Source organism: Micromys minutus, assembly GCF_963924665.1.
Source record: "Micromys minutus genome assembly, chromosome: 22".
NCBI classification, from domain to species: domain Eukaryota; kingdom Metazoa; phylum Chordata; class Mammalia; order Rodentia; family Muridae; genus Micromys; species Micromys minutus.
In genome coordinates, this window is record NC_137957.1 from 46,495,097 (window position 1) to 46,517,643 (window position 22,547).

Below are 22,547 nucleotides of genomic sequence, written 5' to 3' on the forward strand. Positions count from 1 at the left end.
GGTGGCTAAGCGAAACAGGGTTCAGTCTACCCAGCCACAACACAGTGAAGGGGGGCATATTTACTCCTGGGGACATGGCTTTCTCTGTAAATGCGTTGTTTGCCCCAAGTATCGCAGAGTAACCCCTATAGGCAGGGACGTTGTCCATCCCGTTCACTGCTTTTCCTGGCTGACTGTATTCCTAGGTTCCCAGTGCACACTGGTTGGTTGTATAACTGGATGTTTGGATTGGCAGACAGGTGATTGCTGAACAGACAGGTACAGTTCATGTAGAACATGGCCAAGCAAGTACAGGCCGCACAAATTCCTGTAGGGATCCTTTCCAGGCAGTACATATAGCTCAATGAGCCAGAGAGTCTGAAGCGCCATGTTTGGGTCCCCAAGCCTTCGTTTGCTGTCCTGTGACTTTGATGAAAAGCACTCTCTGCCTCTGAGCCTTTTCTAATGTTGCCCCCCAAACTGGCAATTATAAGTGATGATACGGCAAAATTGGGGTGTGTATTAAGCAGTTTATGTAAAGTGTCCACGTTCGTGCAAAAACAAAAGATGATAGGCATATCGGTAACTTGCTTTACTGAGCGCTTTCTAATGCCATGCCAATGAAATACTCAACTGCAAGTCATTAGCTGTCTCTCTACATGTTGCCAATATGTTAACAATAAACTAAATATGGACAAGGAAAAGAGATAAAAAATAATCTTGTGCAGGTGTTCTTTTAAAAGGGGGCTGGCTCAGTGGTTAATCATATTTGTTGTTATTGTAGCAAAGGAGCCAAGTTCGATTCCCAGCACCTACATAGAAGTTCACCACCAGGTTCCAGCACCAGGCATTCATGTGATACACAGACATACATGCAGGCAAAACACTCATGCACATAAAATACTAAAAATTAAAAAAATAAAAATCTGACGCTCTCCTGGACCAAAAGAGGAAAGGACGAGAGTCTAAAGACTGGATGGATCATCCGGACAACTGACGTTGAATGGTCGTGATTAACCCTTTTCCTGATCCCTTCGCTGCAATTGCATGCAAGGGGTGAGGAGAGCTTACCAGAATTCCTCCTGTCATCTAATAATAGTCCCATTTATCCAGTGCCTACACAGTGCAGGCATTTACATAAGTCATCTTACTTCATCCTAATAATAGGTAGAAGCCATTGTACCCATCTTAAAGGGGCCACTCCTGAGCACAAGGTCGGATTGACTTGATTTTATGTGGCTAAACTAGAGCCTTTAATCCCATGCCCTAAGTTTAACATTGGCACAACCCTCTGCCTGTCCACTCAACCACGAACCTCAGCTCTTCATCTGCCCTCCCTACCTACCCGGTCCACAGGGAGGCCAGGGCAGCTGTCTGTCCTGAACAGACATGTTGCCTATGTCCCATTCCTCAGCTGGCCTCCAGGTCTCAACACCTTTAGTCATCCCATTCTCCTTCCTTCCCAAAGGACAGGAAACCCTGGGACACTCTGAGACATAGAACGGAGCAGAAAGGGAGGGTCAAAGCTGGATAGGACACTTGATACGACAGCTGCCAAGAACTTGGGGACTGACAAGGGATCCTTGTGTGGCTTGAGCAGGCTTCTGACAGATGCCTGCTCACGTCTTTCAATGGATTTGCTTTATCCTACACAACAGCTGACCTTTTCCAGATGTTTTGCTGGAAGCTGACAATTAAGAGAAAATAGGGGCAGGCAGGGCTGAACCTGAGCAAAGCCAAGGAAAGCAGATGTGCTCAGACTGTACCAACTCTTAGGAATGAAATAGGTGGGTGGGGCTCCTTACAGTGCGAAACTCAAACAAGAGAGTCTAGTACCTGGCTCGAGGTCAATGCCTCATCCCAGGGATAAGCTGGGATATGGGACCTGATCCTGGGAGGGATCTGAAGGGTGGCACAGGCCATTGGGTAGAGACAGAAAGGAGTAGAGTGACAGCAGCCCAGAGGAAGACATGGGCCCTGGGAATAAGCTAGAAACCCCAGTTACCAAGTAAGAAGACAACCATGACACTAGCAGTGGACGGATTCATGCTCCGCTGCCTCTTTTGGATGCTGCTCTGCTCTGGTGATGAACTTAGAAACTCTGTAAGTCGGAGCACAGATGCTCAGTGCTGTGATCCTCAGCAGGGTCACATGGGACAATACTGTGTTGTCTCTGGTCCCCAGGGGCAGTCTCTAAGAAGGGAGGGAAGGAGGGAGGGAGGGAGGAATGGACAAAACAAAACAAAATGAAGAAGAAAGACCAGGTCCAAAGCAGTCAGGTGAAAGGGTCAGGTAATGTCTCCCACACTGAATCAGTATGGGTTTATGGGAATCAACAACATATTTTGGAGAATCAAACACCTATAATAAGAAGTATCCTTAACCCAGAAATCCAGGGTTGGCTGATCCCAGCTTCGTGATGGGCTTCCAGGGATGTTGCTGTATATATAAACTTACTGTTTTCTGTTCCCCTCCCCGTCCCATCCCTCTACCTTTTTCAAACCATACTATAAAAGTCATGGGAGTGGGGTCACCAAGGCATGCTCTTCTTGGAACATCCACTCAGCCATTTGCTTCTCTAAGTTCCTGCTCAGAGCTTCCTGCCAATGACAGTCCCATCATGAGTGTCCAGCAGAGCAGTGCTCTGTGTCTTGGAGACCACGGAGAAGGCCAGTCACAGGCCGTTCCACATGCCCCTCTAGCTTACTGTGACGCTGTCACCACCGGTGGCCCCATAATGATAATGACAACAGGCACTTTGAGGAAATGGGAGTGTGGCGCGTGAGAAGTTTCTTGCACGTCGCCTGGGTTTGGGACACACATTTGAATGTGGGGGACTCTGCAGGGAGCAAATACCTCTTGTCCTCTCAACTTGTAGCTACTCCATCCAGCTACTATCCCTTCCTTCTCAGCACACCCAGGAGCCACCAGGCGGCCGGAAGAACAACGGGTGCTAGTGTTCTGACCCTTTAAAAACCAAAACAACACAACAACAAAACCCGTCCAGTCCTCCCTACTTAACTCAGCGCACAGTGAGCAAGCCCAACACCAGGCTGCAGAGGCAGGCAGGTGTCCCGCATGGGCAGACAGGTCTCCCCACAGCTCCCGCTGCCGTGGCGGAAGGAGGTAAAGATGCTGCCGTGCGGCCCGTTCTGTGGAGACAGTAGCAAGGCTCTGCAGGGACGGCTTTGTCTGAACCCTCTTCTCTCTGTGGGTTAATGCAGGTTCAAAGTTTCCTTCTGCACTTTTGGCAAGGGATGCCGCCCCACATGCTGCCTGTGCTAGGCTCCTCCACGGTGGTGAACATCGTGGGCGTGTGTGACTCCATCCTGTACAAGGCCATCTCCGGGGTGCTGATGCCCACGGTGCTGCAGGCATTGCCGGACAGGTGAGTCGGCTCGGTCTAGGCCTCCCTTTGGGGGGAGCCCAGGCACCAGCTAGTCCTTGGTTTCTGTTTTTTTGTTTTGTTTTGTTTTACTATTGCTGTAGTAAACGGTGCCTTTGTAAAGATCGTCAACAATGATGGACTTTTCCAAATCAAAGGTCGTAGTTGTGGACGCAAATAAAATGTTTCTACTCTGAAGATGGTGTGAACCTCCCAGGTAGAGAATGGTACACGGCAAACAGCAGTGCCACCATTTCCACGTGCTGTTCACATGTCACTAGGACACAGAGCACTACTCCTGTGTCTTACTGAGATGCTATCACTGAGCAGACTAATCTGTGCCTGGCTTTCCTCACACAAGACCACTGCACCTTGTGCTTAGGCTGAGCAGCTTCTCTACCTTCTACATCATGTTCCAGGGTACCAATCTCGAACTTCCTTCCCAGGAAGAGGGAAGGACAGTGAAGACGGGGGCCGTCTCTTTGGCCAGCTGTGTCTTGCACAGGACTCTGCTCCCTTGCCCCTCCAGGTCACCTCAGTGTGGGATGGGTTCCCTGTGGGTTTTCTCTGCATGTCCCTGCCGTTCTCAACTGTCCCCCGGAAATAAGACCTCCTACTTCCAGGGACCTTTGTTTCAGGGGCCATGCCCTTCGGGCCTATAATTGTTTTGTAACCTAGTAAGCTTCTTCCGTGTTGAATTTTAGTTATTCTCTTGGGATTTTCTGTCTAATTGACTACAAGGGATGCCGTGAGGGGTGACATGGAATACATTAGTTTCCGGTGGCTGGTGTTAAAAAGTTATCACAAAATAGGTAGCGCAGAGTAAGCCTTTGGAGTCTTCTTTACCTGGTCACACTTTCCTGAGTGTCCCTTGGAAATAAGCTGGATGTGCCAAGTCAAAGTGCTGGCAGGTAGTGTGTCGTCACAGAGGCCCCGTGGATGGTCTGTCCCGGGCCCTCTGTTGGTTCTCAGTGCTTTCCAGCAGTTGCTACTGTCTTCTGGCCTTCAGCTGGAATCTCTGCTCCCATCGACTCAGCATCTCCTGCCCCATACCTTTGTTTGCTTCTCTCTCACTGGGATACCCGTGACTTAGAGCCCACTTGGCTAACCCAAGGTGCGCTCCACTGGAAAAGCCATAATTATCCCTAGACAAAAAGACCCTTTATTCCCAATAAGGTCACCTTCACCAGTTCTGAGTGAGCCTATGTTCTGCCACATGGGATGTATGCATAGGAGAAATTCCTAGAGGGTTACTGGTTTATTTAGTTACTAGGCTAGTCAGTCAGTCAGTTGTGGAACAGGTCTCAAGTAGTCCAGGCTAGCCTCAAACTCACTGTGTTGCCAAGGATGACCCCAAGCTTCTGATCCTCTGCTTCTATGTCCTGAGTGCTGGGATTAGAAATGTTCACAACCATGCCCAGTTTTTATATGATGCCAGGGAACAAACCCAGGACCTTATGCATGCTGAGCATTTTCTCCTAACACTATTAGCACCATCTCATAGAGTTTGGCATGCACTAATTTAGTATTATTTCCTACCTATTTTATAATTCCCCTTGAAGATCTCTTGCCATAAGAATTTTAAAAAGAACATTTAAGACTTGTTGAGTGTTGAGAACTACCCTTGAGTTGTATTGTTTGTGGTTAGATATTGTTACTTGAAGCATTTCTTCTCAAGAGTCCACTAGCATTGCTTCTGCTGTCTGAGTGTAAGTTCATGTGAGTGAATGTGTGTGTGTGTGTGAGTGTGTGTTGCTGGAGACTGAAGCCAGCAGAAATGCTAAGCATGTCTTCTACCACTGTGTTACATGCTTCCCCCCAGGTTGGTCTCCTGTTCTCATTTCAGCCTCTTAGGTAGCTGTGACTCCAAGAAGGCACCTCTAGACCTGGTTTTTGATTTTCAGTTTTGTAATATGATGGGAAGTGCAGGGATCAGGCTTTTATTTTTGAATTTTAAAGATGATGGCCAAGTATTCTGACACCATTTGTTTATAAGGGTGAACTTTTTCAGTTGAGTTTCCTTATTGCTTTGTAGAGAGTTGGCCTGACATGTGTAGAGACACTCCCAGACTTGGTGATGTGCCTGTCCTCTATACAGTTCACCTCCACCACCACCACCTATAGTAGTTGCTGTCTTGCCTATAATTGCCTTTATAGTAACCTCAAACGAGTGATAAGAGATGTGACTTATTATTTTTCAATGTCAATCCTTTATTGTGGCAGATAACATTTGCACCATCTTTAAAGTGTCCTGTAGGATTTTGACTAAGATTGCCTGAGTTCATAAATAAAGCTAGAAATAATCAATATCTTACTAGTATTGATCTGATCCATGAACGTGGTTTATATTTCTTATTTTATGTGGGTGGATTCTCTTCAGCACTTCTTCAGTTTCCAACCACTCGTCACTACTTTATGAAAACATGACTGTGATTTGTGTGTGAATCCTTTGTCATAAGATGTTATTAAAGTCGCTTATTTTAATATTTTTATGGCAGCTTCTTTGGGGACTTCTTGTTGGATATTAATGTATAATCTAGGGTTTGAGGCCATTTTGTTTTCTGGTTTCCAATCTCTATACCTCTTTCATACACAATGTTACTACATTGGCAATACTTATCAGTGGCAATGGGCGCCTTCATATTTCCCAGTCCCTAAAGGGAACATACATAGCATTCACAGTAAATGTGAAGAATCATCGGGTCAGCAACATTCCTTTCCGTTGTTAGTTTGCTGAGAATTTTTAATCCAGAAAGTATTTTGAATTTTGTTAGACATTTTAGTTTGTTTCAAGACCATATTACGTTTTCCCCTCCTTATTCTTCAAATGATGTATATTTCATAATGCTTTATTTTTAAATATTGTAGCAGACTTTCATCTTCAGGATAAATATATTTCATCGCAATTTTAAAATGTATTGCTAGATCTGAATTGCTAATGCTTTGTTGTGGGTTTCATATCTCAATTTATAAATATTTCTACTTTTCCCTATGGCTTTCTCTTTAATCTATAGATTATTTTAAGAAGAAAATATTTAGCTTTCAAGTAATAGAGGTTATCAAGATATTAATCTGCTATTAGCTTGAATTTTAATTTCCCTGCAGTCAGACTGCACACATTGCAGGAAATCAGATCTTTTATGTTTATTTAAGCCTGTTTAGTAGCCTGTAACATGGAGTATTTTGGTGAGTGTTCTGTGTAGACTAGAAATTCTGTGCCCTCAGGTGTCCCTTGGTGACGTGTTCCGTAAACATCCGTTAGGCTGAATTGATTGACAGCAGTGTTCACATTCCCTTTGCCCTTAATGACTTTCTGTCCTTTTGACTCCCATCTGCCAACTCCAATTCCAGATTTGTCAGTTTCTATCCATTCTTGCTTTATTTTGAAACTCATCTGAGAAGATTTGTAATTAAGTACATTTAAATTGTAATGTTCTGTCTGCCTGGGAAATTGATTCCTTTTTTATCAGACACATGAACATTGTAACATTTGTGTTAAGTTCACAGTAGATGTTGTCCCTAGTAACAGTTCTGGGCTGGCAGCTTGCTTTGGCAGTAACATGCCAACTAGAGCATTTAAGGAACGCTGCCTTTCCCTGGTCATTCCTCAGTCTGCTCAGGCATTGGTCTATGTCTAGCTCAGGGTAGGATCTGTAGTGTTTGTTTATCTAAGCTGCTGACTTCCCCCACCTGGCCTTTACATTCAGTGCTGCCCCACGGTTAGTTCAAGTTGTCCTTCTTGCTACTTGTCTTAACCTCCCTGGTTCTGTCCAAAATGTCTTTGTGTGTCCGGTTTGGAGGTATGGTTTATCATTCGAATTATCCCCACAACTAAGTTGTTATTTTTACATCCTTTTTTTAAAAGCAATAATTGCTTTACTATATACCTGTTTTAAATTAGTATAAGAATTTTAGCGGATGTGGTAGGTAGCACACACCTTTAATTGTAGCACTGCAGAGGCAGAGAGGCAGAGAGGCAGAGAGGCAGAGAGAGGCAGAGAGAGGCAGAGAGAGGCAGAGAGAGGCAGAGAGAGGCAGAGATAGGCAGAGAGGCAGAGAGGCAGAGAGGCAGAGAGGCAGAGAGGCAGGTGGATCTCTGTGAGTTTGAATGCACCATGGTCTACATAGTGAGTTCCAGGACAGCCAAGGATACATAATAAAAATATCCTGTCTCAAAAAGATACACACATGCACGCACGCACGCAAGCATGCATGCACATGCACATTTACACATAAATCTTATGACAGTTCAATTGTCATCTCTTTTGATGTCATTTTTTCCTATATATGCTCTAAATTTACAAACACACACATACACACAAATACACACACACACACAATCTTTCTCCTTAGACAATTGTCTTTTAGACTGATGGAATATATGGAATCCAGTCTTTTATATCCATCCCCATTCTCATGATTGCTGGTTTTTATGGGGTAAGTCTGTGCGATCTTCTTTAGACTTTCTGTATTGCAAGTCTGGTGGTGATGACTTACTTCTTTCAGGTCCCCCCCATCTGTGTGTGTATGTGTGTGTGTGTGTGTGTGTGTGTGTGTGTGCGTGCGTCTTCACAGCTCACTGGGTTCTCACTGGGTTCAATGCTGGACTGACAAATTGTGTGTGCTCCACATGTACTGTGCATATATGAGTGAGGGTATGGATCATGTGTTTGAACGCTGGGTCCCAGTTGGTTGGGGAGGCTCAGGAGGTGTGGAGGTGTGATGTTGTTGGAGGAAGTAGGTCATGGGAGATGGCCTTTTTGAGACCTTACAGAGTCTTGCCACTTCCAGTTTGCTCTCTCTACTTTGTGCTTATGATAAAGGATGTGAACACTCAGCATCCTGCCACAGCTGCCCTGTCCACTGCTTGCTACACCATTACCTCACCATGACAACTAACCACTTTCAGCCCAGTAAGTGCAAATACATTCTTTTTGCTCTAAGTTGCCTTGGTCAGGGTGCTTTATCACAGCAACAGAAAATTTACCCATACACCACATATGTGCAGAGGCTAGAGGTCAACACCAGTGTCTTCTTCAGCCACTCACTACCTTAGTTTTTTGGACAGTGTCTCTCACTGAACTTAGGGCCCACTTGTTATGGCTAACCTGGTTGACCAGTAGTCCCCAGCAATCCTGCTACTTCTGTATTCCAAGCTCTGGGGTAACAGAGGTGAGCCCCTCTGCTTTTACTTGGCTGTTAGGATCCAAACTCAGGTGCCATGCTTGCATAGAAGGCACTTTGCCCACCTCCCCACGCAATAGATGACAAGTTTTTTTTTTGTGAGTTTTCTTTTCTTTTTAGTATTTTAAAAATTCATGCACATGTCTTTGTCTAAAATATTTGTGCTTTCTGGGTCATCAGGCCTCTATGGAAATACTACCATCCAGCTGACACCTCAAGCTTCATTTTATCTTTGTCTTTCAGAGGTTTGACAATGACCTATTATAATTCTGGTTTTGGATCCTGCCTAAGTTTTTGGAACTTCCTGGATATGTGCTCAACTGTAATGTGATTACTTTGGGGAAAACTTCCAGATGCTATCTTCTCTATTTTCTTTTCTCCTCCTGGCATTTCAATAATCAGTATATTAGTCCATCTGACATTATCCCACAACTCTTTTTAAAAGAATTATTTATTTAAGTATATGAGTACACTGTCACTGTCCTCAGACACACCAGAAGAGGGCATCAGATCCCATTACAAATGGTTGTGAGCCACCATGTGGTAGCTGGGAATTGAACTCAGGACCTCTGGAAGAGCAGTCAGTGCTCTTAACCACTGACCCATCTCACCAGTCCATCCCACAACTTTTAATATGGGAGTCTTTCTTGTTTTCTTCATCTTTATATTTACGTTTGGATTGGTTAATTTTTATTAAAATATCCTCAAATTCATGGATTCTTAACTTGGCAACCAGTGTCACCATACCTTGATTCTATTTTCATATCTACCGAGCCATTTGATTCTTTAGATTTTGTGTATTTATTGATTTTTATTAATTATTGTGTGCACATGTGTGTACTGCATAGGCATGAAGAAGAATACAACTTCTCTCCTTCCAGTTTTTGTATGGAGTCTGGAGATTTAACCCAGCTCACGAGGCTTTTGCAGTAAACACCTTTACCTACTGAGCCATCTTGCCTGCTGCCTCCCATCATAAAATAATTCTCATACCCACTGAAGTTTCTCATCTGTTCATGTGTGCGGCCCACCTTTCCTATTAGATCTGTATCAGTATTAAACATAGTCTAGTCATTTTAAGGTCTGTTTGATTGTCTGGCTATATTTACTGGTTTTGGTTCTTTTTCTTGAGATTCTTTTATCTTCTAATCTTTGCATATGTATGTGTCTGTGTGTGGGCACATGTGTGGGCACATGCGTGTGCAAGCCAGAGGCCAATGTTGGCTATTTCCCTCAACCACTCTCTACCTTATTGTTTGAGATGAGAGCTCTCACTGAACACAGAACTTACCAGTTAGTGGGCAAGCCCCAGTGACCCTTCCTATAGTCACATGTGTGCCCCTGCACGTGGCTTTAATATGGAGTCCATGGAGACTCAGGTCTCCATGTTTGAATGGCAAGCTCTCTACTCACTGGGCCATACATCTGCCCTCTTTAGCATTTCGGATTGACTGCCAAACAGAGTTTAGAACAGTGGATATTGAAGTAATTGGGACTTATGCCAGGAAATGGGCATGTGCCACTTCTCCTGAGCTGTCAAGGAGAGGAGTTGACTCCCTCTTCAGGACTTTCCTAGGCTTGGGCTTTGCAGTTGCTCTGGTTACCTTCAAGGTAACTCTAGACTCAAATTCTGGAATATTGTGCACTTAGTTTAGAAATCTACTTTTGGACTTTTCTTTTCTCTCCCAGTCTTTCTGCCTTAGCCTTGGCCTTCCCTGTGTAACGTCTACAGTTGCTTGAGACTTAGTTTGTTAATCCTTGCCTTCCTGTTGGTAACAGGTTTCTGTCTATAGAGGTGGCAGCTGAAGCTTAAGAGCTGAGATAACCTATCTGCCTTCATGTCAAATAAAGTAGCCTGAGTTCAGATATTAATTAATTAATTCATTCATTCATTCACTCACTCACGAAACTAATATTTATCAGTTGCTGTAATGTGCTTGGCCCTGTAGGCTCTGTATCTACAACACAAGTGGCTGTGGTATAGCACGCCTCTAATCCCAGCACTCAGGAGGCAGAGGCAGAAGGAACTTTGTGAGTTCCAGGTCAACTCTGGACTACATATCGGTTCCAGGTCAGCCAGGGCCACATTGTTACAAACAAACAAACAATGTCTCAAACCATGCTTGCTGTACCGAGTTTACAGTAAACCTTCGGAAACTTTTTAAAAAATCACAGACTACTGCTGGTCTGATCTCAGACTTACAAATTCAGTCCTATCTCACTAAAGTAAGAGGGCACAGTTACATCAAAGATCGGGGTCCATCCGAAGGCTGACCTTTGGTTTTATACATTCACTTTTTTCTCAACTTGCCAGAATACTCAAGGCCCTCTCATGCTTGGTTGGGTTGAAAATAGACAATCATTCATACTCCTGGCCAGGTTGGGGCTCAACTTCCTACTCACTGGCTCAGGCCTCCCCCTCATTCCAACTACAGCCGAGCTGAGCAGGCAACAGCAGTCATGCACATGTGCCATGCACCTTTATTTGCAAGAAAGGAATGTCAGCCTCAAAGTTGCTTTGCTCGTCTCTTCCGGGTGACTGTGGCAGAGTTACTAACAGTGCCAACAGTTGATATAGCAAAAGAAGAAAGCAGGTGTGTGTGCATATGTGAGCGTGCATGTTTGCATGTGTGTGTGTATATGTATTGTGTTAGATGGGCCAGGGGATGACAAAAGAAAAATCCAAAGACCCAGGACCAAGCCAGAGGTGCTAAATGAAAGGCAGAGAGAGGAAAGAGAGAGACATTGGTGCTGGTGAAGTATGAGGTAGCTGAAATGCCCAACGTGGGGACCGTCAGGAGTCAAGCAAGGTGGCCTTGAACTTTGGCCCCTGCCTCTTGCTGCATGCCCTAACTCTGAGCTTAGGCTCTCACTTCTCTAGAAGGACTAAAAATGATACCTATTTCCCAGGGTGAGGTGAAGCATGTGTGAAGTGTTTAGTGCCTGCTTCACACCCTCATTAGCAGGTGCCTGTGATAATCACTTCCTTGTTGTTGTAACAACCTCAGAGCTGGCTGGGACCCAGAGATCTGAGAGTCTGAAGTACTGTCAGGGTGCAGGTTCCGGGAGGAGGAAAACGCAGGAGAGGGGCTGAGACCTGAGGTTGTCAGATCTGTCCATACAGGAGTGTTGTCTGAGCCCCACTCCCAGCCTAGGGGGTGAGGTCGGGAGGAAGAGGCCACAGCAGGGAGACATCCCCTCAGACAGGCCACATGACTGCAGAAGGATCAAGAAGATCCTTAGCAGATACTGCAGGAGGTGGCATAGCCAGGGTTGGAAAGGCCATGTTTTGTAACCAACCATGTGGCCAGGGTTGATAGGTAGTTCTTTGCCTCCATGGTGAAGTAGCCACACTGTTTAGGTAACTCCTAAAATACTACAGACCCAGGGCTAGAGGCTTGCAGAGCAAGCACCATGCCCTAAGTTTGGAGCCTCAGAACCATTTCAAACTGGATACAGTAACCCAAATGCCTGCAATTCCAGTGCCTTTAAAGGAAATGAAGGCAGCAGCAACAGCATCTCTGGAAGCTGTGGGCCACCTGGCCTACCGTGAGGTGTCAAATAAGGGACAAGAGTCTCTAATGGCACACCTAACAGATGCATTCACAGAGGGCCACTGAGCCATGGGCAGCATCCTGGTCAATACACCCACTGGAAGGGTCACTGGATCAGGCCTCAAGTCTTTGTAGGAAGCACAGGAGAGATGAACAGAAATAAACAACACTACAAGGAAGAGACTGACCACAGCGGTGTGGAATGTCCCCGAGGACCCGTCACAGTCTGCCATGAGATGAGAGGTTCACAACCGAACTGAGAAGGCTTGGGAGATTGGATGTTGTGTCTTACGTGGACATGGGATCATTAATTCGAATAAACTAAAGGATGCCTTTAAGAGAAACGGGGAAATTGGAAAGCCAGCTGAATTTTACATGCCACGAGGAATTATAGTCTATTATGTCAGCTGTCCCAAGGACACAGAGATTTTAAATAGGTGTGCATGTGTGAATGTATACATAGACACACACACATATTTAAGCCTTGTGAAATGTGCACAGTAAGTTCTTAGGGGTAAATAATGCCAAGGATTTGCTAAAAGGTCCCAGGAAAAAAAAAAGAAAGTAGTAAACTGAACTGATAAAGTACTGCTAGTTGTTGGAGCTGGATTGTGTTGGTACTTGGAGGTTTGTTTTATTGTCCTAACCCCGGGTCTGTTTGAAACATTTCACAACAAAGTTTCAGGGCTGAAGCGATGGCTTAAGGGTCAAGAATGCTTCCTGCTTTCTCAGAGGATCCTGAATTCAGGTCTCAGCACCTCCATCAGGCTTGCAAACCTCTGTAACCCAAACTCCGGGACCTCCGAGGTGACTAGCCTCCAGAGACATTTGGACTCAAGTGCAAAGAGCATGTCCTTGGATTAAAAAATAATAATACAAATTTAAAAACCCTCCAAACCCAAAACCTCGTGGAATATAGAGTTTTATTCTAAAATAGAAAATACAAGAAAAGAAGTGGGCCTGAGAGGGGAAACGGGTTTTATTTGGGACGTGTGCCCTTTGAGACCTGTGAGTAGCGGTTTGGTATACACAGTAGGCCTGGTACCCTGCAGACTTCCGTGCTGGGGATGTGGCCTGTGGACATGGGTGAATCACAGAAGAGCTATGCCATATTATTTATTTAATGTGTTTGAGTGTTTGCCGGAACATATATGCACTGTATACGTGTGCCTGGCACCTGTCCATGAAAGTCTGAAGAAGAATTCATAAGAGGGCTTCAATCCTCTGGAACTGGAGTTGTAATGATCGCATGGAGGGCACCAAGCTCTGGCCGGGGAGCAGCTGAAAGAATTGCCCACTGATACCTAGGGAAGCCAGGGTTTTCCCAGAGAAGGGCGGGGTCGCAGAGGAGCTGCTGCCACCGTGCTGGGCAAGCCTGAAAGCCAGTGACCTCGGGCTCTGCTGCTTAGCTGGAGCTTGCTGCCTAGGGACAGGACACATGACAATAAGGAGGGCAGCCAAGCAGCCTGGGTAGCTGAAGAAATGGCCACAGAGCAGAACGATGCTGTGGCAGTCAAGGCATATGGGTGACACAGCAAGAGCTGGTGGTGTACTTACGTGTGTGTGTCTGTGTGTGTGTGTGTGTGTGTGTGTGTTCGAGCGTGCATGTGTGAGCAGGGTGGGATGGCAGGATGAAAATAGACAAATTTATGACATTGCCAAAGTCATGCAGTACTGAATTACATTTTAAAAGATCATCAGGTTGTGGGATGGAGAGATAACTCAGCAGTTAAGGAGTCCTGGCTGCTCTTCTGTCGGACCCGGGTTCAATTCCCAGCACCCACATGTTGGCTCTCAACCCACTGTAACTCCAGTGCCTTCTTCTGGCCTCTGTAGGCGTTACATGTATGTGGCACAGAGACACACGTATGCAGAACATCCACACACATTAACTATAAAACTGAGGGGGGGATCAGCAAAGGACAGTCGTGGGAGATACCGTGCTACGGTGGATGGTCAGGAAAGGATGCTCTGGGGAGGTGACTTTGAACCACAGGACAAGAAACATGGTGACGGACATCACACGGATCTGGTAAGGAGAGAACAGTGAGGGTGGTAGCTATGAAAGGCAGCTGTACCCAGAGAGAAACAGTAATGCTGTGTGGCACACACCTTTAGTCCAGCTTTCAGGATGCAGAGGCAGGTGGGTCTCTGTGAGTTCAGGGCCAGCCTGGTCTACATTCGAGTCCCAGGTTAGCCAGGGCTATGTGGTAGGACTCTCCCTGTCTCAAACAACAACAATAAAAGCAAAACACTTCTACTTCAAGAAACCAAAATCAAACCAACCAACCAACCAACCAACCAACCAACCAACCAACTAAACCATAAGACATAAGCTCAAGTGGACTGACTAGGGACAGGAGGAGGAGTTAGAAACCTGCCTTTATTTTGTAAATAGCAAAAGGAGTTTCGTCTCTTAAAAAGGAGTCATTCTTGAATGCAGTCAAAGGACTAGAGGAATGCTCCAACCCAGAGGGAGAGCTGAATTCACAATAGAAGGACAGTTATGCAATGTTCCTGGGAAGTCAGAGCGGCTGAAGGGACAAGTGGAAGGTGCCTTCTTGATTCTGTTAGGGAAGCTACATGGCTTGTGCAGAGAGCGGGTTGTCCATATGGGAAGGAGGGTGGTGACCGGAGTGGGGAGGGTCGTAGAGAGGGCAAGAGTGGGCGGAAGGAGACCAATGTCAGGGACAGCAGAGGAGGTTGGTGGCCATGGTCTGACAGGTGAGCCAGGGCAGAGTAAGGGGCTGGTCCTGGGTCAGTGTGGTGTGGACAGTCACCATGGGGAGAGGTCTCTGAGCCTGGCAGTACACAGGAAGAAAGTGGATCTGAGCCTACACGCACGTGGTTTTCATGTAGAGTCTGAAAATAGTGCCTAGTATTTCTCCATCTCTCCCCAGATCCTACACTTCTTGGGTCTAAGGCCTTCTCTCTCTTCTCCATCCTCAAACTACACTCTGGTTTCAAGGTCCACACATAATGAGGCTTTTTCTTCTCTCCGACTTAAAACAAGCTGTTGCTAGGTCTGTAAGTAGGCTCCACTAGTAAAGGCTCTGAAGGCAAGTCTGACACCATGAGTTCAATCCCCGGGGGACCCAGCTCCTTCAAGTTTTCTTCTGGCTTCTTCTACATGGTGTCATGCCTTTACATATGCATGTATGTGCAAAAACGTGTGTATGCATACACACACTTAAATAAATGAATAAATAATGCAAGATAATTTTTTTTTCATGAGCTGTTGCTTCCCAGCTCCCACAGAAGGCAACAGTTTGCTAGGCCGAGTGGGCAAGCATCTGCAAATCTGCACATGGACCTTCCATGCTGCGCATTTGGACAAGACCAGAGGAAAGCATGAGGAGTGGGGTCAGTTCCAAAACAGCTTCCTTAGGCCAGGGCCACTGTCCTCGCCCCTCACACAAGGCTTTCCCAAAGTGGGTGTCTGGATGCCACTGTATTGGCGTTTACCAACCACTGTGCACCACGGACTGGCACTGGCACCCATGAACCCCTCTGCCAAAGCGACCAGATCTTCAAGGGCACAGGCTGCATACTGTGCCTCTTGGGCGGCTCTCACCTGCGGCCATCTATTTATTGGTGGCAGCCAACTGAGGATTATGTGAAATAAATTCCTCTGGAAACTCAGGACGATTTTACAACTCTCTCTCTCTCTCTCTCTCTCTCTCTCTCTCTCTCTCTCTCTCTCTCTCTCTCTCTCTCTCTCTCTCTCTCTCTCTCCCTCTCTCCCTCTCACCCCCCCCCACCCTGCATCCTCGCTCTCCCTCTCTCTGTAGCTTAACTCAGGTGATCCGAAAGTTTGCCAAGCAGCTGGATGAGTGGCTGAAAGTGGCTCTCCATGACCTCCCGGAAAACCTGAGAAACATCAAATTTGAATGTGAGTATTGGGCTTGGGAGGAGAATAGAAGGAGGGCAACGTGTCAAAGCCACGCCTTTCTCGTAAGTCACTCATAAAATAATGCTCTGCCTACAAAGCACTGGAATTAGGCTAAATGTTTCCCATGTGTGAACTCATTTAGTCCTTGTAAAATGTTCGTCACAGGGAAGGGACTCGCACTTAGAGAGGTGCTAAGTAGCAGAGACAGAATTTACTCCCAGGCTCCCTCTGATAACAAAGTCAGCCATGCAACCCTGCAGCCCGTGATTTGGACCCACAAACAAAACTCAAGTCAATGCTCCGAAGTTTCCTTGAAACCCCCGCCCACAAAAGGCTGTAGCTAGCCTAAGAACCTCACATATTCTCTGCCTAATTAGAAAGCCAAATTAATATTTCTTATAAAAGGGCTGAGTCTTATTCTTGGCCAAGTCGTGCCTTGTCCCCAGCGTTTCGCTGAGCCCGAGGAGGCGGAGTCTGCTTTCCTGTCTCGATGGGTCGCGCAAAGTGAAGACTCCGTGTATAAACACATTTGTTGCTACTGAACAAAGATGAGATGATTTTTAAAGCAAAACAAGGTTTTAAAATATATTTCTTAAAGGCCCCTTTGAATACAGCTCGCAAGTCCTCGCCTAAAACAACTGCCCGGGGGTAAGACGGAGGATCAAATTACCCTTTCTCTGCAGGCAAAGAAACCCTTTCAGACTTGCTTTGCGGCCGCCCGCGGTGCCCATCACCTACTGATAAAGCCGCTTTATTTCATGGCTCTCAGTTCTTTTCTTTTCTCCAGCACTAAATTCCACATCACAAAGTTAAAGAAAAAGTAATTAAGGAGCAGGATTAACAATTGATCGGCCTGGAAAATTAGAAGTTCATCTCCCCCGCCCGCACACACGGACCCCTCCCCCATCCCTCCAACCGCACACACTATTTTATAAACCAAGCCAGCTCTGAGTACAAATTAGAATAATCCTAAAGAATTTTTCTGGCTATTTTATGACCAGTTCAGAAATTAATGAGAAGAATGCCCTGTGCTCGTTTTAATTACACCGACAAAACCAAACCACTCCCCCCCCCCAAAAAAAAAAACTCAAAAAACAAAACAGGCTCAACATCTGTGGCAAGGAGGAGGTGGGTTGGGCCTTCCACCTGGGCACGCTTGGAGGAAGCAGTGGTTCCCAGGGAGCCTGAGGGGGTGTCGGATGTGCAAGCCCCTCCCACCCCCAGTGGAACGCTGGGAGAGTAAAGACCTCAAACCGGCACATGTCTTTAAAACAAACAAAAAGCAGATACAAGTTCCCTTCGTTTCAAATAATCAGACTATTTTGGCAGGTAGGCAAACATAGCCTTTCCGAAAATCAAAACAGTTTCAGGAGGCCATTGGGCAAAATGGCAGATGATAAATGCCAAGCTCCCTTGCCGGGGTAGCCCAGGTTCCACCCCAGCAGTACTCCTTGCCAGGAGACACCAAGGCCAGTCACTGTTCAGACGGGACACACTTGAGTTTAAAGGGGGCTTCTTCAAAGCGTTCGTTTGATTCCTGCGAGTATCTGAAAAGCGGCGATGGAACTTGCAATTAGCAAAATGAAAGACACGTTGAATAATTGCTTTTACTCACGGTTGATTGATGCCACCGTTTCTCACACCTGCAAGCGTGGCACATGCATGACTCTGAAATCTGTACCCCAAATAGCATCATTAGAACCGACTGCTGGAGCCAAAACAGGACAAGAGGCAGGAGCAGGAGTTAGCCAGTGAGTCCCCCAAAACAGAGGAAGGGTGACTAGCCAGAGCGAGAAAATGAGACCTACTGTTTGAAAACTGCTCCTGGGGAAAGCTACGGCTGAAATACCAGGCATGCCTGTGTTGCTAGCTTTCTGTTTTCTTGTTGCAGTATCAAGAAGGTTTTCCCAAATCCTGAGAAGGCAGACGTCCCTGAACCATCTGTGCCAGGTAGGACAACTTCCTGTGCGGTCAGTCCACTTACGTACAGGGATCTCTGCCCCTCAACCCTTCAGACATGATCTGGGGCCCCAAGTTTGTGTTTTCTTGAAATAAATTGCTGGGTTTTTCAACTACTATTGACACTTAGGGGTGCAACACACTTGGGCTCTCCCCAGTAGATGCCAATGGTCCTACCTAGCATGACACCTGGATGCCCTACTTACAAGAACCCTTGGAGAAGCAGCAGCTTGCACGGAGCAGCATGTGACCTGGGTGGCAGTCAGCACTCAGCAAGGACAGCCGTTCCACCTCATCCCCAACTCGCTGTCAGAGTTGATCTGTCTCTACCACCTTTACAGGTTTAGATTGGCATCCACTCCCGCAAAGTGCCCTCTGGCTCTGGGAGGATCCTGGTCATGCAATGTGGAGGTGGGAGGGAGGGGTTCTAACTGAGAGTGAGTCCAGGAAGACTCCCCCTTGGAATCCTAACTGTTCCTCCCGGCCCCATGCCTGTCACAGAAGGCACACAGGATGGCTTGGGAACCGAAGGAACCCCTTCTAGATTGGGACAGCTGTGACAAAGGCAAGTCCTGGGCATTGTTCTGGGCACTGGGCAGTCTGACAGATGCTCGGGGAAGAACATGATTAGAAGAACCGAGAGGCTCTTCTTGTCCTGTATTTCAGAGTCTGTGTGCCAGCCTAGCTCTCTCGCTTTCTTTGCTTGGAGGCTTAAAACTACCCGGGACAAACACCTGATGCTGATGTTTCTCTCTGGGGCTCAGATACTTTTGGATGGAAACCCCTTTAATACACATATAGACATTGACCCCATACCTACACTCATGTATGGCAAGTATGTGTGTGTTCATGTATATATACTTCTACACACACCTACAAACACATTCTACCTTGCACACGAAGAATATATAATTCAGAAAGCAGATTCTACCTTTCCAACCTCACTGGACAGCTCCCCAGACACATTTCCCGACCAGTCAGAACTCTAGACTGGTGATTTCTAGGCATGAAACACTGGGGTTTGTTTGAGCTAATAAACCAAGGAGCTTTCAGCATGGACATACACAGAGCAAGTCAAATTAAACAAGACTCAACCAAAGACTCTTCTGCAAGCCAGGCTTCCTCAGATACTCTAATCAGGCAGGAAAAGAACTACTCAATCAATCAATCAATCAATCAATCAATCAATGTGCATGTTATAGAGAAAAGGTATAGAATAGCAAGTATTTAACTGACATAAAACAGGTGTCACATTGAGGCTGGAGCATCAGGACAGCTGGAATGCTGGGACGAGGCAGGAGAAGAATATTCCAGTCTATGGGAACACAATGAACAAAGACTCCAAGGTATCTGCACAGTCAGGGCAGAGCAAGCCAACCTCTGCACCTGTAGCCTCTTACACAGAGCCTGACTTTTGTGGCATCATGAGGAACACCAGGAGGACTATCAGAGGCAGGTTCCACTGTAGTCTATTTCACAGACCACGAGAGACCAGGGTGTAAGAACAGGCCACAAACAGCAAAGCTGAGGTCTGACCCAGGTGTTCTTGAATTCAGCAAGCCCAGGCTGATGTGTTCAAACACCCAGACAGTCTGAGTGTCCTTGGCCTTCAGAGGGTGCTGCCCTTATTTTGGTGGGGTTTTCCTTGTGCCTGAACAGAGAATGGCCAGGGGTAGAGTTACCCCCACCTGGATATAGTTACACTTACCTGGAAGTTCATAAGCCTCAGCAACTAAGGATGATTCCCAGGGTGTTTTCAATTTTTACAAAAAAAAATTATTAAAGACATTTAAAAAATGTATGAGTAAAAGAAATGATAGAAATTGTTCCATTATTAGCACTGTCCAGCTTGTAGATTTCAGTTCATCAACAATGATTTGCTGGGGAAGTTGCAGTTTTAAAAGGCACACTCACACACACACATACACACACACACACACACACATGCACACACACACACACACACATACACACGCACGCACGAATACGCATACATCTTATGTCTCCTATTATCTCTACCTTATCTGAATTTGTTTCACTATTCTAATTATACAAAAACAGAACAAAACAAAGAATAAGAATCCAAAATACATGATAATAGCATTTGTGTGAAAAAATATACACTGTGACATTTCTGGGTATCAGTTAGCCCCAGGCTAGCCAGAGTGGTTCCTCTGTGTAGTGGCTCCTCGGTGTGGTCTTGTCAGCTGCCTGCCACTACAAGCACACAGGTTGTTAAACAGAACTCCTTCCTACCAGCTCACACGAGAAAGCTGACAGATCTCTGTGCCTCATCCCGTTGTTGGGGGTCATGGCCAAATGGGGTTGGGAACAACAGCAGGGTATGGCCTGGCCCAGGTCACCTCAATAGACAAAGAGCAGGGAGAGGAGAGAGCCTCAGGAAGAAAGAGTACCTCTCTGGATCTTCTGAGCTATCGGATTGTTTCTTGAAATTGAGTTCTCCTGGATTGCAGAGTAATTTTAAAATGCTATAAGCACACCCACTCAGAAGGTACATGGGGGACAGAGAAGAGGCCTCTGTGCTGACACAGGTTGGATTGGATTTCAGGCATCTCGAACGGTGATCCACAGTGCGGACATCACGTTCCAGATGCTGGAGGACTGGAGGAATGTGGACCTGAGTAGCATCACGAAGCAGACTCTCTACACCATGGAGGACTCTCGGGATGAGCACCGCAGACTCATCATTCAGTGTAAGGTGTCCCGCCAGGGGCTGAGCTTCTTTCTGTTTTTAAAAGGGAAAGAAGAAAGTATCTTGGTAAATATTCAAGTGGTTCCCACACTGTCCCTTCCCTGGATCACATTCTTCTTATTGTTCTTGTTAAATGGGCCAGTCAAGACAGGAGGGCTAAGTGACCTAAGAGGATATGTGTCAACATGGCTGATGCAGTTGGACAGCACACAATGTCATGCAAAGGACCCTTGCATGTGACCCTGAATGCCACACATACCGCCAAGGCAGTGACAGAGAATGGGAACTGAAAGCTATGGCCTGTCTCAGGATGTGATGGTGTAGAGCAAGCTAGACTGGATGCCTACTTTTCAGTGGAAGGTCACGTGACCATGATGAGTCAGCCCACCCTTACACACACACACACACACACACACACACACACACACACACACACACACAGAGCCGGCCAGCAGGTGACCATTTCAGGCGTACTAAAGTCTGAGAAGACATGAATACGTGATGAGCTGGTTCCTGGCAATATGGACAAAGACTTCCTACATGGAAGTAAGGATCCAGTGCAGTCCTGATGTGGGCAAGATGTTTGCTCCCAAAAGTGAAGCAATACAAGGGGACAGAAAACACCACCAGCCTTTAGACACGTCTCTTCCTCCTCTGAGCCTTGGCCCAGCTGACTGTTCAGGGCATACCTCACTTTAGCCCGCCATCCTTTTCCCTAAGGGATGCATACTGTCAGGAAGTGTGGTCAGGGCGCCTTCTCAGGGCTCCCAGGGAGGCTGGGGCTGACAGGGTGCTGTTGGTTTGGGATGGGGGTGGGGTTACATGGTTCTACATTCATAACCTTCTGTGTGGGCTAAATGAGATCATCACTCCAACGCTCTCCAGGAGGAGGGTTAGATTCGGAAAAGTCCAGGCCGCTTGAGTTACAGGGTCTGTCCCTCCAAATTATTGTCTTGAGGGTCCCTGTCTTCAGCCTGTGCATCTAAGCTTGGGCTGTTTATGAAACAACATTTTATAATATTCCCCATTGGAGAATGTTTCCTTTGAAGGCCCTTCAAGGCAAATAGCAGCTCTGAACTGTCTGAACCTGTGACCCTCCGTGGGTCATATTTCTTGGGTTTAGACCCTGGCCTTACCTCAGGTTCTTATTCCTTCTTTCTGCACAGTTGCCCCAGCCCACTTGTCTGCTGTTGAGTCTTAGAGAAACCCACTCAAACAGCAATGCAGTTGGAGCCCACCATGTGTGGTGTGGCGAATTCTGCTTTGCAGCCACCTGAGGGACAGTCTTGTGTTGCTGTCTGCTGACATCTGGGAAAACTCAGCTTCTCCAGGGTCCCATAATCACCTTGTAGCAGCAGTGCTGGAACTTGAACCCTGGTCTTGGGTGAACCTCCCCAGCCCAGCAGGAACAGAAGGAGCCAACACTGTAGAATGTGGCTGAGTTTAAGAGGGTACAGGATCTTTCTAAGTGTTTCCCATTGTGACGTTTTTTTGTTTGTTTTTATCTCGTGTGTGTGTGTGTGTGTGTGTGTGTGTGTGTGTGTGTGTGTGTGTGAAGCTCAGAGGGCAACCTCAGTTTTCACCTTTCACCCTTTTTTTGGACAGGCTGTCTTGTTAGTCATTGCCTATTTTAGGTCTCTTAGGGTCACTGTTGCTGCACCATGTTGAAACACCATGTTTAAAGCAACTTGGGTAGGAGATGATTTATTTGGATTACACTTTCATATTATAGTTCATCATCAAAGAACATCAGGATAGGAACTCAAACAGGGCAGGAACCTGCAGGCAGGAACTGATGCAGAGGCCATGGAGGGATGCTGCTTACGGGCTTGCTGCTCATGGCTTGCTCAGCCTGCTTTCTTATAGAACCCAGGACCATCT

The 22,547-nt window shown here is 46.4% G+C and overlaps 1 protein-coding gene across 2 annotated transcripts in view; it reads left to right on the top strand.

Annotated features, from left to right (window-relative positions):
* RFX4 (regulatory factor X4) overlaps positions 1-22,547 on the top strand; it is a gene marked incomplete at both ends in the record, with an annotated part of 143,313 nt that overhangs the window by 84,693 nt on the left and 36,073 nt on the right. For both annotated transcript variants that reach the window (XM_080935058.1, XM_080935059.1), the window contains 4 exons: positions 3,204-3,367; positions 15,894-15,994; positions 17,886-17,944; positions 20,523-20,667. In XM_080935058.1, coding sequence (XP_080791184.1) covers positions 3,204-3,367; positions 15,894-15,994; positions 17,886-17,944; positions 20,523-20,667 — 469 coding nt within the window. The remainder of the gene's footprint in view (positions 1-3,203; positions 3,368-15,893; positions 15,995-17,885; positions 17,945-20,522; positions 20,668-22,547) is intronic.